This window comes from Malus sylvestris, chromosome 5 (genome assembly GCF_916048215.2).
Source record: "Malus sylvestris chromosome 5, drMalSylv7.2, whole genome shotgun sequence".
NCBI lineage: Eukaryota > Viridiplantae > Streptophyta > Magnoliopsida > Rosales > Rosaceae > Malus > Malus sylvestris.
The window spans coordinates 2,664,076-2,679,168 of record NC_062264.1 but is presented as its reverse complement, the minus strand read 5'-3'; the positions used below and the strand labels follow the sequence as shown (position 1 = coordinate 2,679,168).

Below are 15,093 nucleotides of genomic sequence, written 5' to 3'. Positions count from 1 at the left end.
TTATTTTTTATATAAATACCCAACTATCATTTTAACTCTTGTACCAAAATCTAACACGTTCGTTAATTATTAAATATCTTAATTATACTTTAAAAATAAAAATTATATATATATTTGTGAATAGTAATTTCCATAGTAAAGGCAAAACAGTTGAAGTTGTGAGATCCCACATCGTCCAGGGATGTGGATTCTCTATACCTTATATGTACATGCCCACTTCCAATTAGCACGAAGCCTTTTGGAAGCTCACTGGCTTCGGGTTCCATCGGAACTCCGAAGTTAAACGAGTTTGGGCTGGAGCAATCATAGGATGGGTGACCTACTGGGAAGTGCTCGTGAGTTCCTAGAAACAAAACCGTGCAGGCTATTCGAGTGGCCAGGCCCAAAGCGAACAATATCTTGCTATGTGGACGGGGTCCGAGATGTGACAATTTGGTATCAAAGCCAATCCCTGGTCGGAAGTGTGCCGACGAGGACGTCAGGCTCCTAAGAAGGGTGGATTGTGAGATCCCACATCGCCCAGGGGTATGGATCCTCTACGCCTTATATGTACATGCCCACCTCCAATTAACATGAGACCTTTTGGGAGCTCACTGACTTCGGGTTCCATCAGAACTCCGAAGTTAAGCGAGTTTGGGCTGGAGCAATCCCAGGATGGATAGTGCTCGTGAGTTCCCAGAAACAAAACCGTGCGGGGTGTTCAGGTGGCCGGGCCCAAAACGGATAATATCTTGCTATGCGTACGGGGTTCGGGATGTGACAAAAGTTGTACAAAAACAATTACCTTTAAGAATGAATAGTAACTGCCATTGGGCTGCTCTTGTTGGTGCCCTTGCCTATCGGGTGAAATTGCTCTTATAGACAACAAATTTGACTCCAAATGTTATTGCATTTCAATTACATCAAATAACAGTCAAATATAACTTTTGGAATTAATTGCATGATTGTATACGACTCTTGAGTTAAATCAGAACCAAATATAACTTTACAATTAAACTTTTGCGTCATATATGACTTTTCTCATGCATTTGAGAGAAATTCAATTAAACTTAAAGTCAAAAGTTATACTTGGCTTCAATTTTCATATGCAATGGAGAAAGTTTTACCTTTGGTAAATGGTAATTTGGCTGCTTGGAATACAAGAACTCAAACTGATCTCCAAATTGATCTATAGAATCTAAAATTTGAAATTTTTTAAGGCTTTTTAGTTAAAATGGTCTTTGAGATTAGTATAACTCCATGCATTGGTATCTAAGATTTAAAATCAATAGAAATGGTTTTTGAGATTGTCCATCATCAGTCATTATATAAAAAATTTCCGTTAAGTTGAAGAAACCATCAGTTCAAGTGGAGAGGATTCATTTGACAAAAATATGCTCAATTTAACGAGGTTTTTTATGGAATGACCAAAATGATTGACGGTATACAATCTCATGGACCACTTCTATCGATGTTAAATTCCAAAGATAAAAATGAGAAGTTATGACAAAATCTTCATCTTCGACGTTTCTGCTAATCAATTCAAATGATTTCTAATACCAGGTAACTCTCTCTCTCTCTCTCTCTCTCTCTCTCTCTCTCTCTCTCTCTCTCTCTCTCTCTCTCTCTCTCTCTCTCTCTCTCGCATTTGTTTGCTTTAGAGTTCTTATGGAAGATTGTTGCAATTTTCGGTAGACCCTTGTTGTTTTCTGGATTTTGTAGGCCATTTTGCATATGAATCAGTGAGCTTCCATTATTTGCTTATATGGGTTGATTTGTTTTGTTGTAAATATGATGAATTTCAATCGTATAGTTAAAATAAAAAGTTTTTTTTTTAATAATGTTTTGGCACCTAAAAAAGTTTTTTTAGTGTTTTGGCCCTTGTCCTACTCCAACTCCTGCTCACTAACACAAGAATCCAGCCAAAAAATTTCTTTCCTCGTGAGGTGATGGGGTAAAGGCATTGAAGTTTCCTGGAAAAGGTCCCAAAAAGGACAAGTAAGATGGGTTAACCAACTTTATATAAAATTCTCTCTTCTTCCACAATATTCTTTTATATTTTGATTTTCTTTTATAATAAAATGGTAGGATAATTATATTAAATTTATTAAAAAGGGAGAAAGAGAGATTTACTTTGATCGCTGAGGATGAGGCGCACTACACTTAAGCCGGCGCCGGCACGACTAAAATTAAGTATATTTTCAAAGAAGATATTAATTTTTTTATTTTTACTTTTAAAGGTCATACAAATATTATTTATAACAAAAACAAATGGGTTGGAAGAAGAGAAAATCTGACAATACCATGTAAGCTATCAAATTAACATTTAATATTTATCTGTTAACATCTTGATTAGAAATGCTCTGAGGGCTAGTTTGAATTGTGGTGCTTTAAAAAAAAAGCTTATTAAAAAAATCTAGAACTTTAAATATGTTTGGTAAAACAAAAAAAAAATGTATTTTTAAAATTGTTGTCAATGACAATAGAAAAGCATAAAAAGCAGAAGTAACGTCTACCATGTTTCTTAAAAAAAAATCCTTTTTTTCTTTATGCAAATCTTGTTTCATTATGTCTTAATGTTGCTTGGGACAAGATTTGTGGTGTTTTTCCAGTTCGAAACCAGAGGTTTAACCCCCTGCAATTTCTCTGAAACCTTGCCTAGTTTTTGGTCACCTCCTCGGAGCAAACTTCAGCAAGTCTGTTGGACACGTGTCACGGATGCGGAGGACTCTAATTGGGCATGGTTTTGCGAAGGGAGGAGGAGGCATTGGGGAGAGTCGTCGTCGCCGCCGCCCATCCACTGTGAGACGACGACGTCATTCAAGAACCATGAAGGTTGAGAGAGAGAAAGGGAAGTCCAGGCCCATCCACCACGTGGCTGAAACAATCCAGACATCAGCCTTGCGTTACATGCCTTTCGGGCTCTCGAGCTGACAACTCCTCCAAGCCTCTCCCTCGGGCCCGCTCGGGCTCCATCGCCAGCACACGCTGGACCAAGTTGCTCAGGCTTTCTGGCCCTGTTTGAGAGCCAGTCCACCGGGCTATTGCTCACTGTGGAACTGCTCTAAGACCATCTCCAATCCTTGGGCTAAAACCTAAAATTTTTAGCCTAGAAAATTTAGGTTTTAGCCCAAAAATAGCTTTTCTGCTACAACCTTTCTAGCCTAAATTTTTTAACCTGAGATTATTAAAGAATAAATTTAGGCTAAGTTTTTCTTTTAAAGTAATTTTAAAAAAAAAATTATGTACACTATCATAATTTAATTTTATGAGCCTTTTAACCTAAAAATATTTAAATTCCAATAAATATTGAAAAATCACTAAATTTGGATGAATTTTGAGTTAAATAATTTTGTAATTATTTTTGTCGTTGAATTTAAATTTGGGCTGTTAGATTTTATTATATTCGATCTCAGCCGTTAAATTCAATAAATCCTGGAAGACATACCCATGTGGGTGGGGTCCCACTGGTGGTGCCCACACCATTTTCTAGGCTAAATCCTAGGAGGAATTTGACTTTTAGTTTTTAGCCCAGAAATAGCTTTTCTGCTACAACTTTTATAGCCTAAATTTTTTAACCTAAGATTATTAAAGAATAAATTTAGGCTAATTTTTTTCTTTTAAAGTAATTTAAAAAAAATTATGTACGCTATCATAATTTAATTTTATGAACATTTTAACCTAAAAATATTTAAATTCCGATAAATATTGAAAAATCATTAAATTTGGATGAATTTTGAGTTAAATATATATTTTAATTATATTTAGCGATTGGATTTAAACTTGCGCCGTTAGATTTTATTATATTCGATCGCAGTTGTTGAATTCAATAAATCTTGAAAGACATGCCCATGTGGGTGGGGTCCCGCTAGTGGTGCCCACACCATTTTTTGGGCTAAATCCTTGGAGGAATTTGGCTTTTAGCTTTTAGCCCACACATTTAGCATGGGTTGGGTTGATTTTTAGGGGGGTGAAATACCTGGGATTATTAAAGAATAAACTTAGGCTTTTTTTTTTCCTTAAATTATTTAAAAAAAATAAATATGTAAATTATCGTGAATTAATTTTATTAACATTTTAATCTAAAAAAATTTAAATTCCGATAAATATTTTCACTCGATTCGATGGAGCCCACACCGATTTCTGGGCTAAATTATGGGGGGAATCTGGCCTTGGTTTAGCATTTAGTATTTAGCCCAAATTTTTCCCTTGGGTTAGAGTGAGTTTGGGAGGTAATTTGGCTTTTAGCCCACTATTGGAGATGGTCTTAGGGGGGAAATAAAACCTAAAAAATAGCATTTAACCAGAGTTGGATTTGATCTTAGACCAACTATAATGGTGGGCTAAAAGTCAAATTACCCCCCAAAATTTTCCCCCAAACCCAATCCAACCCAAGGGGAAAATTTGGGCTAAATGTTAAACCAAGGCCAGATTCCCCTTAAAATTTTGTCCAGAAATCAGAATTTAAACTTTTCAATATTTATCGGAATTAAATTTTTTTTAGATTAAAATATTCATAAAATAAAGTTACTATAGTCTACATATTTATTTAAAAAAATTAATTTAACAAAAATAAAAGTCTAAGTTCATTCTTTAATAATCCCAGGCTAAAATTTTAAGCTATAACGATTTTTGTGAAAAAGCTGTTTCTGAGCTAAAAGCTAAATTTTCCAGGCTAAAATATTTGACTTTTAACCCAACCATTAGAGATGGTCTTAGAGGGGAAATAAAACCTAAAAAATAGCATTTAGCCCAGATTTAAGTTTGGTCTAAGACCAAACTCAACCCCTGGTCTATTTGCCAAATTTCCCCATTTGTTCTCCCTGCAAACCCAACCCACCATAAATCTTTGGGTTAGTGACTCAAGAGTGAATTTAGTCGGCCGGGCCGGGCCGGGTTTTTGGGGGGGGGGGGGGGTGGTGTGGAATCAAGAAAACTTTCCCTAAGGATTAAGGCAAAAATGAAACACAACGATTTACGCTAAATCCTTCGACAGTAGATACATGATAGATTGGTAGGGAGAATGAAAAAACATGAAGCGAAATACGTTTATAAATTGAAAAATGGTAGGGAAAATCACAAACCATATCCTGTCCAAATTTGCAATACCCTCAAAAATCCATGTAACCATACTTATTTTAATGAACAGCAGATAGATATATAAGTTCCCTCCATTAACATGTAACAAGTCACTAGTTTTTTCTCTTAATTCTCCATGCGGATGACGCACCGGATGGACTGTCCAGAAAGCATCAAGTCGAATGCTTTGTTGATGTCGGCGAATGAGACCGAGTGAGTGATAAATTTATCCAGTTCCAGCTCCTGCAACGATCAACACAAGGCGAGTCTTACCGCATTGTTGTGTGGTTTCACAAAATTGGTTTCGGAAATAGAAAGGGAAATATGAACTACCTTGTTCATGTACTTCTCGACAACACCTGGTAGATCGGTGCGGGGCTTGTAGTTACCATAGAAGGTACCCTTAAGAGTCCTCTCATTCAGGAAATTCATTGGATGGGTTTTGAATGCATCATCTTTGTTTGGCACACCAACCAGTACCGCAAGACCCCAACCCTAAATTTAGAACGAGAAGAAATAAAGAAAAGCCCGATTTAGATTTGAATAGCAATGTTATTCTAGCATTATATCCAATTAAACAGCAAATGAGGCTTATAATTACTTACATCATGAACACATTCAAATGCAGAAATCATCGCCTGAATGCTTCCGGTGCACTCAACGCTCCTATCAACTCCACCATTGGTCATCTCAGCAATCACCTTTTAATCAAAGCCAAACGTCAGTCGCTGCTGATAGCCGATAATTATTAACACTATATGGAAGTACTAAAAAAGAAGAGAAGGACCAAATGGGGTTGGCTCTAAGTGATCAGACACAAACATAAAATTAAATTGATTTATGTAACTAACCTCTTGCACTGGTTTGTTATGATCTTTCGGATTCACAAATTCATTCACGCCAAACTTCTTGGCTGCCATAAAGTATAGGAACCATTAGAAATTATTTAGTGAATGACATCTCAACCAGACATGAAGAGCTAAGTCCTTATTCGTTAAATAGATGTATGATCGAATTGACCGACCTTCTTCAAAGCGATTGGGATTCAAATCAACACCGATGATCCTTGAACAGCCCGAAATCCTTGCACCTTCGGCAGCCTAAAAGAGTAACAAGATGAACAAAAAATCATTATGATACCCCAAACTATCTAAAAGAGCCATAATAGAGGAGAAATAAGAATGACTTACAGCAAGACCAACAGCTCCCAATCCAAATATGGCAATAGATGAACCCTTTTTCGGTTTTGCAACATTCACAGTGGCACCAAGACCTTCAAATACACCAACGAAAAACAATAATTGATTACTCTAGAAAGAAAATTGAAAAACCATTAATTTCTGATTGTAAGTTTCTAACTGTTAAAATGTGAGAAGTCTTTCGAACCTGTGCATATTCCGCAACTAAGAACGCAAACTTTGTCAAGGGGAGCAGCCGGGTTGACCTTAGCAACGGAGCCAACATGACAAACGGTGTACTCACTGAAGGTGGAGGTACCAACAAAGTGATAAATTGGCTTTCCATCCTTGGAGAACCTGGACTGGCCATCATTCAGCATAGTACCCCTATCAGTGTTGATCCTCAGCAGATCACACATGTTGCTTTCCTCCGACTTACAGTGCGTGCACTCCTTGCACTCCCCGGTGAACACAGGGAGGACATGGTCACCCGGCTGGAGTTCAGTTACACCCTCGCCTACGCTTTCCACAACTCTAAACACAAAATGACAAGCAAACAAAATTTAGAAACGTAAACACACTGCGTAAAATGGAAGCAAATACGTAGTTAACTACAAATTATGTAGTTTTAATATTCAGAGATCATGTACATACCCTCCAGCTTCATGACCAAAAATGCGAGGAAACAGTGGTTGTTGTCCCTGTGACATAGCATATATGTTTCAGTTTCAACAGCTCGCATTCTCAGCACGAAAATGCCATGTATAGGATTTATCATCGCATTAGATTTAGCACTCAAAATGCAGTGAAAAATTATGGTTAGAAAACAAATAACTTGACTAATCAATTGCAAGTTATGGACAAAGCATTATAATTTATAAACATGTGAAATGTCATGCTTAATATTAAAGTAGACATGGCATTTTAAGCTGAAATTTTTACTTTGGCTTCCCAGAAGTAGACATCGGTGTGGCAAAGAGCGGTGAAGAGGATCTTCAAGCGAACTTCATGTTTCTGCGGTGGTGCCACCTCCACTTCCTCAATTGACAGCGGCTTCCCCGCTTCCCATGCCACCGCGGCTGCAACCGACAAGTCAATTTCTTTTCAATCAATTTTCGAAAATTTCAAAAAACTTTATTACCTTCATATGAAATCCACGAAAACCAAATCAAAATAAATCCTCCTCACCCTCATCCTCATCCTCAACATCATATAGAATAATAAACAATATTTAAAAGAAAATAGAAAATCCCGAGCATCTTTATATTAAAAGAAAAAGAAAAAGAAAACAGCACTAGGATCATGCAAACGGACAAAAGAAAGAGAAGTGATCACTCCAAAGGCAAAGGTATAAGCAACTATTATTCATGACCCTCACTTAAACTATAATATGAAGGAAATTCATTGTTTCAACCAAATATTAGAGAGGGAGAATCCAGCAATGGCTGTGTCAAAAATTAAACAAATAAATAAAAATTGATTAAAAGGGGCAAATTCCCATTTTCAATTATCCAAGAAAAAGATGAGATGGCATATTCCAAAGTCCAAAGTCCGATCATCAGAAAAGAGAATCTAAGTCTAACAAAAGTGATCAACAAGAAACATGATCAAGCATGCCCGGAGCTCGTTGTGAACATGACAATCTATCAAAGCGGTAAATCAATCGATCAAATCATTGATACAGAACGCCACCATAACTTTGACCGAAGGAGAGAGGGAATGGTTGGTGCGCTCACCTTTGCACTTGATAACCTGACCGGCCGTTGACATTCTGGAATGAGCTTCTTTTGTCTTGTGATGTTTACTGTATTTTTGTATTTTTTGTGATGCGCAGTGTGATTGATGTTGTTCAAAAAACAGTGCTTTTGGTTGTGGAAAGAGGAGCAAGCGAATGGCAAGTATTTATAGTGGTGAAAAATAAGACAAAACCGCTCAAGAAAAGTGGAAAACCAAATGTACGAAAATACCATTTTCCGCCAAAAGCTTATTACTTGCAAGTTGCGGCCCAGACAAAATTCTCCGTGATTAATTCTGTGTGCGTGTCAATAAAAATACCAAATTTTGTTTTTTTTCTTATTTAGTCGGAACCACTTTTGGAATGAAAAGCGGGAATTGCTTGTTTTTGCGCAACTGTAGTTTTGCATAAACAAAACCGCCAATGGATTTGGGAAAACGACTTTTCTGCTTTTGGTTCCAGCGACGCCCTTGTTTCCGTCGGATTTGCCACGTAGCTTTCAATTTGGCGGTTTATTCTTCTTGTCGTAGGAACGTGGCATAGTGGTCTTGTTCTTACGGGACCCGGATCTCCTCCGAATTCAAAAAATTTGAAACTAAGGATCAAATGATTCGGGTATTAAACTTTAATACAATGATTACAAATAAGAAACTCTTCAAAAATTATAATAATTATAACAGTTAGATTAAATTTTAACGGTCCGAATGATGTTTAAATTTTTTGAATCTAAAGAAGATCCGGTTCTAGACACCAAATCAACAATTTAGTATTTAGTATTTATTATCTACGCGTGCTCAAAATCGATGTTATGGGCTGTAGCATAAGAAAAATAATAAAAATATGCAAATTTTGTTTATTTATTTTATTGGCACGAAATATTACATAACAGTATATTCGTATTATACAAATTATAGACCAAACAGTTTCCAAATGTAGTTAGTTTTGGCATGATAATCGACCAACCAAGATGTTTTAATATTTTTTGGTGAACACCAAGATGTTTTAACACGTACAAGAGTTCAATGGGTTTCGGCTTCACAATGTGTACAATAAGCCCAAAATAATAATAAATAAAAAAGAGATTATTTAAAAGAAAACATTGTCAATCCAAATACTAAACGCGGGACAAGATGTGGAAAATATTCATCAGTTTCTTGGTCCATCATCCCCCAGTGTCTGTAACTCGACTCTCCCTCGTCTCCTCCCACCCACATACTCTCTGTCACTCGTCTTCTCCTCCTCGACCTCGACGGCATCAAACTCAGAACCGCCGCCGTCGCACCACCCATCTCTCGATTCTCCTCCTCAACGACATCCCTAACTCAGAGAACCCGGGTCCCAGAAGCACGACGAACGCACTCGCACCTGCGCCGCCCTCGAGCTCTCACTGAAGTCGCCCAAATCTCGCAATTTGTTGCTTCGCGCGTCCGTCGGCGTTTGCCTCTTCTTCACCTCTTGTAAGTCCTCCGCTGCCGCCTTCTTCTTCTCCTCTTTTTGCTGCTTCAAATTTCAGTACTCCACCGACCTCTGACCTTACCACCCAGACTCCTACTTCTCTTCTTCTCGGCATCTAATTTCAGTTTTATTCTGAATTCGAATTTGGGGATTTAGGAATTAGGGATTCGGTTTTATTTTATTTTTTGATGAATTCGAAATTGTATTTGAAGATGTTTTTATTTTATTAATTTGTTCTATTTGGGGATTTAGGTTGGGGCGTGAGAAATGCTTGAAAATTGTTGGATTTTTTTCTGGGAAGCAGATTGTGTGCATATGTATATACCTTATCGAATTGCAGAAAAGCTTGACGGGTTTTGGGGAAATTGCAGAAAAGCTTTACACGGGACCCGTAGGATCCGTAAACGGGCCGAGTTAGGTCCGGTTTCAGTTTTTAAAATATGACGATTCCCCCCCCCCCCCCAAGCGACCCTTGCCCAGGAGCCGGATGAATTACCTTAATTGTTCTGGGCTTTTCGCGGCTTTAATTTCCACATTAAAATATTTTCCACTATCCAACCGAAAATCCTCCATCTTGGGTTTTTGGTACTAAGATTTGTGTTTTTCCCCCAATTTTAACGCTTTTTGGTCTGTTTCGTAGGAACAAAGAGTTTCGATCGAAAGCAATGGATCTCACTCCGTTCAAGCGGGACGTTGACGAGCTGATAGATGAATTTACTAAGGTAAAGCTTCCTTTTTTTTTTCTTTCATTTTATGTTTTCTGTTGTTGATATATTTGTGGGTTATCCGCAAATTGTTGCATGGAGTTTGTTTCGGGGTTTTGTTCATTGATTTTTTTGTTGTTGCTGAATGTGGGTTTTGGGTAATTGGCAGGCTGAATCAACGAGTTTGGCTGATATGAAGAGGATATGGCTTTCCAAAAAGTTTTCTTACATTTACGAGGCGCGACCTTCTACCAACTTGGCCTTCTTCATGCAGTCATTGTATGCGCATTCGATTGGTAGGCTCTTGCCCCTTTTAATCTGGTTTACTAGTTGATTAAACTTGTGGATAACTTTATTTTGTTGCTGGAATGTGTTGTACTTTTATGCATAAATGGTAGCGAATTATAACGAAGTACCAATATCAACGTCATAGGCGAAAGCTAAAATAAACAATCTCAAACTAACATGAGATTTACGTGGTTCAAGGTAAAGCCTACGTCCACGGGCGAAGCACTGCGAGGAATTTCATTAAACAAATGGAGATTACAAAAGAGTGTTTAAACTTTCACAACCCAAATCCCACAAATTACAAACCCTAAACCAAACGAGTAAAGAACCCAAACCTAACGGAGAAGATTTTCCCAAATTGCTCTCTAACTCACAAATTGACTCTCACCAAATTGTCACACGAATGAGCCACACAAAATACACTAACCCTCCTATTTATAGTGCATAGGACTTAGGTTACAATAAGAATCCTAATAGGAAGTAAATCCAAATCCTAATCAACTAGGTAATTAACAAAATCTCTCTACCAAGGAAACCAACTAAGAAGTCAAAATCCAAACCCAAATAGGACACCAAAACCAAATAGGTAACACAAACCTAATTCTTTGCATCATCCTAATTTTGAGCCGTAAAAACCCAACAGAATGTTGTAAATGCAAGCTTATTATTCTGGTAGAAAGTTGTTTTGGTGACTATAGCAGTGCTGCTAGTCACGGCAAATGTTGTGTTTGCGTCTGAAGAAAATCTGGAGATAGAACCCCAAATTGAGGAAATACTTAAGGTAGGAAGCCCAGGGTAAACCAGTAAGGTTTTTAAGTTTTGAAAGCTAACCTTTCAGCAGTGCGTTCTTCATTTTGGTCTTCTGAGTGTCAAAACTATTTAGTTCAAGTAGAGGTGGTATCTTTGCTCAACCAACCCCACTTTGTGGAATAAAGCTTTGTTGTTGTTTGTAGTGGTGGTATTTTTGCTGCAAATTGTGCATTGAATCAATTACCCATCTCTTCCATTAATTGGTTTTTTTAGTTTTTGGAAAATGTCTTAACCAGTACCTAATTATCTCATTCTTTCCCATAGACTTAAAAACTTTAATATATAAATAGAAGAATTCAGTTAGTGGACATGTTTTAGCATGTGGTATTCCAGCTTGTTGAATGTCTAGTTCAATTTTTAGTGCACGGTTTGGCAATGATGTGTTTTATGTTCCAGCCTTGCTAATCTTTTTCCCCCTTTTCATATAATTTTTCTGTGGGATGCTTCATGTTATCAAACACGTGCAAGTTAAATCCCACTATTTTAGTCAAATAAGAATTTCCTTACGATGTGACACTCGTATTTGTCGGTTCCATGTGCAACTTTTAGTCCACAATTTCTGAGTTTCATAAGTATGAACTCTGTGTTTCAGTCTTGAGAATCCTTTCTTCCCTTTTTACTACATGAGCTATCAATGAGTTTCATATGCCATATTTCATATCATCTCACATGAGACACCACAGATCTTGTTTGAATACTGGTGAATTCGAACTTCCATTATGGGGTTTTGCATTATCTGTTATTTTATTGCTCAGTGTTTGAGACTAACTTTTATATGCTTTCGTGCAGGATACATAGTCGGCACAGCTTCTTTATCACACAGAGTGGGTGGACTCTATTGCCTTTTCTGTCTCTATGAGACTCAACCATGCAAACCTCCATTCAAGATTTATATATCGCTTGGTATGTATGTAGATTTTACTCTGAACAATTGAATGCTATGTAAAGTTAGCTTTATCCCGAGTTTGGTTTATTTCGAAAAACACACCACCATTTTAAACGGCACTACTCTATAATTTAATATTCGAAACATAGACAAGAAAGCATTATTTTGAGTGAGCATATGTTTCTATATGCCTTGTATGTCCCATATAAATTTGAGAAGGTTGGTTATCAGTTCATTATCAGTTACAAACTGAAGGTATTTCTATTACCATTTTCAGAAGAGCTGAAGAAACTTCGAAAGCTTGTTATTGACGCAAAGGAAAACAAAATAAAAGTGGTATCTTCCTTGGTAAGAAAAATGCTAGAAAAGAATACTTTCCTGTTTGGGTTCGTGGATACAAACAAAGAGTCTTTTGCAGAGACAGTAAACCAACTGACACAATTACAGAATGCTCGAGTTCAAGTTGCCTACAAGGAGTAAGTACAAAGATATGTTTTCCTCTACACCTACATTAACAAATATATGTTGTGACATTTATAAACCACTCGATATTTACTTACCGGTTATTTTCTTTCGTTTCGACTAATAGGTTATTTGCTAATACTAAGATTGAGGACTTTCTCCACATGGACTTGGTAAGTTAAAACAATCCTCAACTTTTCTCCTGTTGATTGGGTGATAACATGTTTTACATAACGCAAATTGCAATTCATTTGCAGTTCCTTTGCAATTGCTTCAGGTGTCTAAAGTCCAATTTTTTCTCACATATACCAGGGAATGGAAGTTGACCTAAATACACTTAAGCAAATGTCAACAGAGTATGCAGAGGCCAAGAAAATAGCAATTACGGGTACCTTTTCTCCCACTAACCTCCCCACCTCATTTATTTCACTACTCCTGCCTGTAATATAAATCCATTTGCACCAACGCTAGTTTCTCGCTTGCTTTTTGCCATTGTAGTTGCTACCATTTAATAGTTCTTTATTTTCTCTCCTTCAAATTGAATTATTGTTAAAGAGGCCAGCAAGGTTGTGGACGTTGGAGATATAAAGCACATTGCAGAAGGTAAGGAACTGGTTGGAGATGTAGCGGAGAAGATGGTTGGGCAATGGGATTCTCAAAGAGAAGTCTTTTATCAACAAACGGGGGTAAACCAGCGACAGCTGCAACTGATGAGTGACAATGACAATGACGACTTTGATAAGGAACTGGAACAGCTGCTATCTGGAGCAGATTATACAAGCAGTTGAAATTGGAATCATTGGATTAATCAAAGGTACGCAAGCAATACCACTTGAAGCACTAGAGATATTCTGTAAACACTAATTTGAGCTTCAGACGTGTGGAATATATTCGATTGGTGGAGCGTTACTGAGAGTTTCTTTTCCATCTATACAGCGACATGAGGAACCTTGTCAAGTTTCTGTGAAGGTATTTATTCTCGTGAGAAATTCTGCTCCAACGGCTGGGACCATATGTGGGAAATTCACAAAACAAAACAAAAATGACAGGATAGAGAGCTCAAAATCCATCCAATCCCCCATCCGTAAAGGCCATATGTATATCATCATATACAGCATACTGACAAACAATGGTGATTTTGATATTTCAGAGTCTCCATTCACGCATCACTGCAAAACTGATGTCAATTGTAACCGTCAGTTTGCCCAATATTTATATTGTTCAAGCCTCGGTTCGTGTGTAGTTTTACTTTCCAGAGAGATCGACGGCATCCAAATGTATTGTATCACTCTCACATACATACATATTTGATTCTTTTGGCGAAATTAAGATTTATGAATTTTATGATCCTAGGTTATATATGTTTGGAGAGGTCGCACTTGGTGCGATGGCAAGTGCCTTCGCCCATGAGCGGTAGGTCTCGGGTTCGAGACTTGGGAGCAGCCTCTCCATAAATGGGGGTAAGGCTAGCCGACATTCACCTCTCCCAGACCCTGCGTAAAGCGGGAGCCTTGTGCACTGGGTACGACATTTTTAGGTTATATATGTTTGGATGAGAGATTCCAAGTTTTATGATCCTAGGTTATATATGTCAAGATATGCATGGCATGCATTACATCAAATATTTAGTAGGTACAAAAGGGACTTGTACCAAACATTCGGAGAGTTCTTGAAAGATCTTCACATATATATTTTCCAAACTCAGAGTGGTACTAAGACCACCTTGGTCCCTATACTTCCATCCGCCCCCATATATTTTAGGAGGAAATACTCTATCAAGTCTGAAGCTAACACCATGTGCAAGTAAAAAGCGGAAAGATATTGAGCCACCGTCATACTTTGTGCTACAAAACACGATGTTATTAATTTAGATGTTACAAGTGATGTGCATGTTAATACTCACATTTTAGACCTATTGTAAAATCATAGTTAGTAAAATGTGGGATGGGTGAAATATTTTGAAAATTTTGGCCATTATTTAAAAGAGACCCTCTTCTCGAGAATGTAGGTTAAAGACGCCCTCTTCATATTTGTCATTCTAAATATTGTTACTGGTTGTGGGATTATTTTAGTGTATATCTTGTAGTTCTGTTAGACTGATACCCGTTATGTATGCATAAGTTAAGAAAACAAGGTGCAATGTCAGTCTCAAACTATTAACTAGGCTAGGCTAAACACGTGTCTAAGAAACTAACTAGTTTGACACATTATATCGTAGCGAAGCAACTAGCTAATTTTTTCTTTTAAAGAACTTTATGAGGACTTCCTATCAATGTGAGTATTGGAGATTAGCTAGCAAGATATTTAATTAAGCCTTCTTTTGTTGGTGGTTTAATTTTTTATGATATTTCCATGCCAATCCGGGATTGTGGTCCAATACCACCGATCCTCCTGTTTTCTAGTCGTTTAAGTATTTTTCGAAGTAATTTTATTAATAAAGAAAGATGACAAATGCCACCAGTTTTCTTCTAAAGAAACAAGATGAGATTATGAAAGGTGACAAAGTCAACGGTCAAT

The 15,093-nt window shown here is 37.3% G+C and overlaps 2 protein-coding genes across 5 annotated transcripts in view; one reads left to right on the top strand and one right to left on the bottom strand.

The window, feature by feature from the left end:
* LOC126623834 (uncharacterized) overlaps positions 1-13,923 on the top strand; it is a 43,950-nt gene extending 30,027 nt beyond the window's left edge. Inside the window, exons 1-9 of one of the 4 annotated variants that reach the window (XM_050292819.1) lie at positions 9,279-9,428; positions 10,059-10,148; positions 10,300-10,426; positions 12,018-12,131; positions 12,392-12,590; positions 12,704-12,749; positions 12,889-12,964; positions 13,132-13,390; positions 13,513-13,923. In XM_050292819.1, coding sequence (XP_050148776.1) covers positions 10,092-10,148; positions 10,300-10,426; positions 12,018-12,131; positions 12,392-12,590; positions 12,704-12,749; positions 12,889-12,964; positions 13,132-13,364 — 852 coding nt within the window. In that variant the 5' untranslated portion in view covers positions 9,279-9,428; positions 10,059-10,091 and the 3' untranslated portion in view covers positions 13,365-13,390; positions 13,513-13,923. Of the gene's footprint in view, positions 1-9,278; positions 9,429-10,045; positions 10,149-10,299; positions 10,427-12,017; positions 12,132-12,391; positions 12,591-12,703; positions 12,750-12,888; positions 12,965-13,131; positions 13,391-13,512 lie in introns of those variants that run through there. The other 3 variants (XM_050292818.1, XM_050292820.1, XM_050292821.1) reach the window with 3 other exon arrangements.
* Positions 5,014-8,137, bottom strand: LOC126623832 (alcohol dehydrogenase 1-like). Its single transcript, XM_050292807.1, has 10 exons — positions 7,973-8,137; positions 7,179-7,315; positions 6,891-6,937; positions 6,445-6,770; positions 6,249-6,331; positions 6,083-6,158; positions 5,910-5,971; positions 5,664-5,759; positions 5,392-5,553; positions 5,014-5,301 (listed from the first exon to the last, which is right to left on the bottom strand). The coding sequence occupies exons 1-10, from the start codon at positions 8,004-8,006 to the stop codon at positions 5,185-5,187; spliced, it is 1,140 nt and encodes a 379-aa protein (XP_050148764.1). The 5' UTR covers positions 8,007-8,137; the 3' UTR covers positions 5,014-5,184.
* Positions 13,924-15,093: the final 1,170 nt, after the last annotated feature.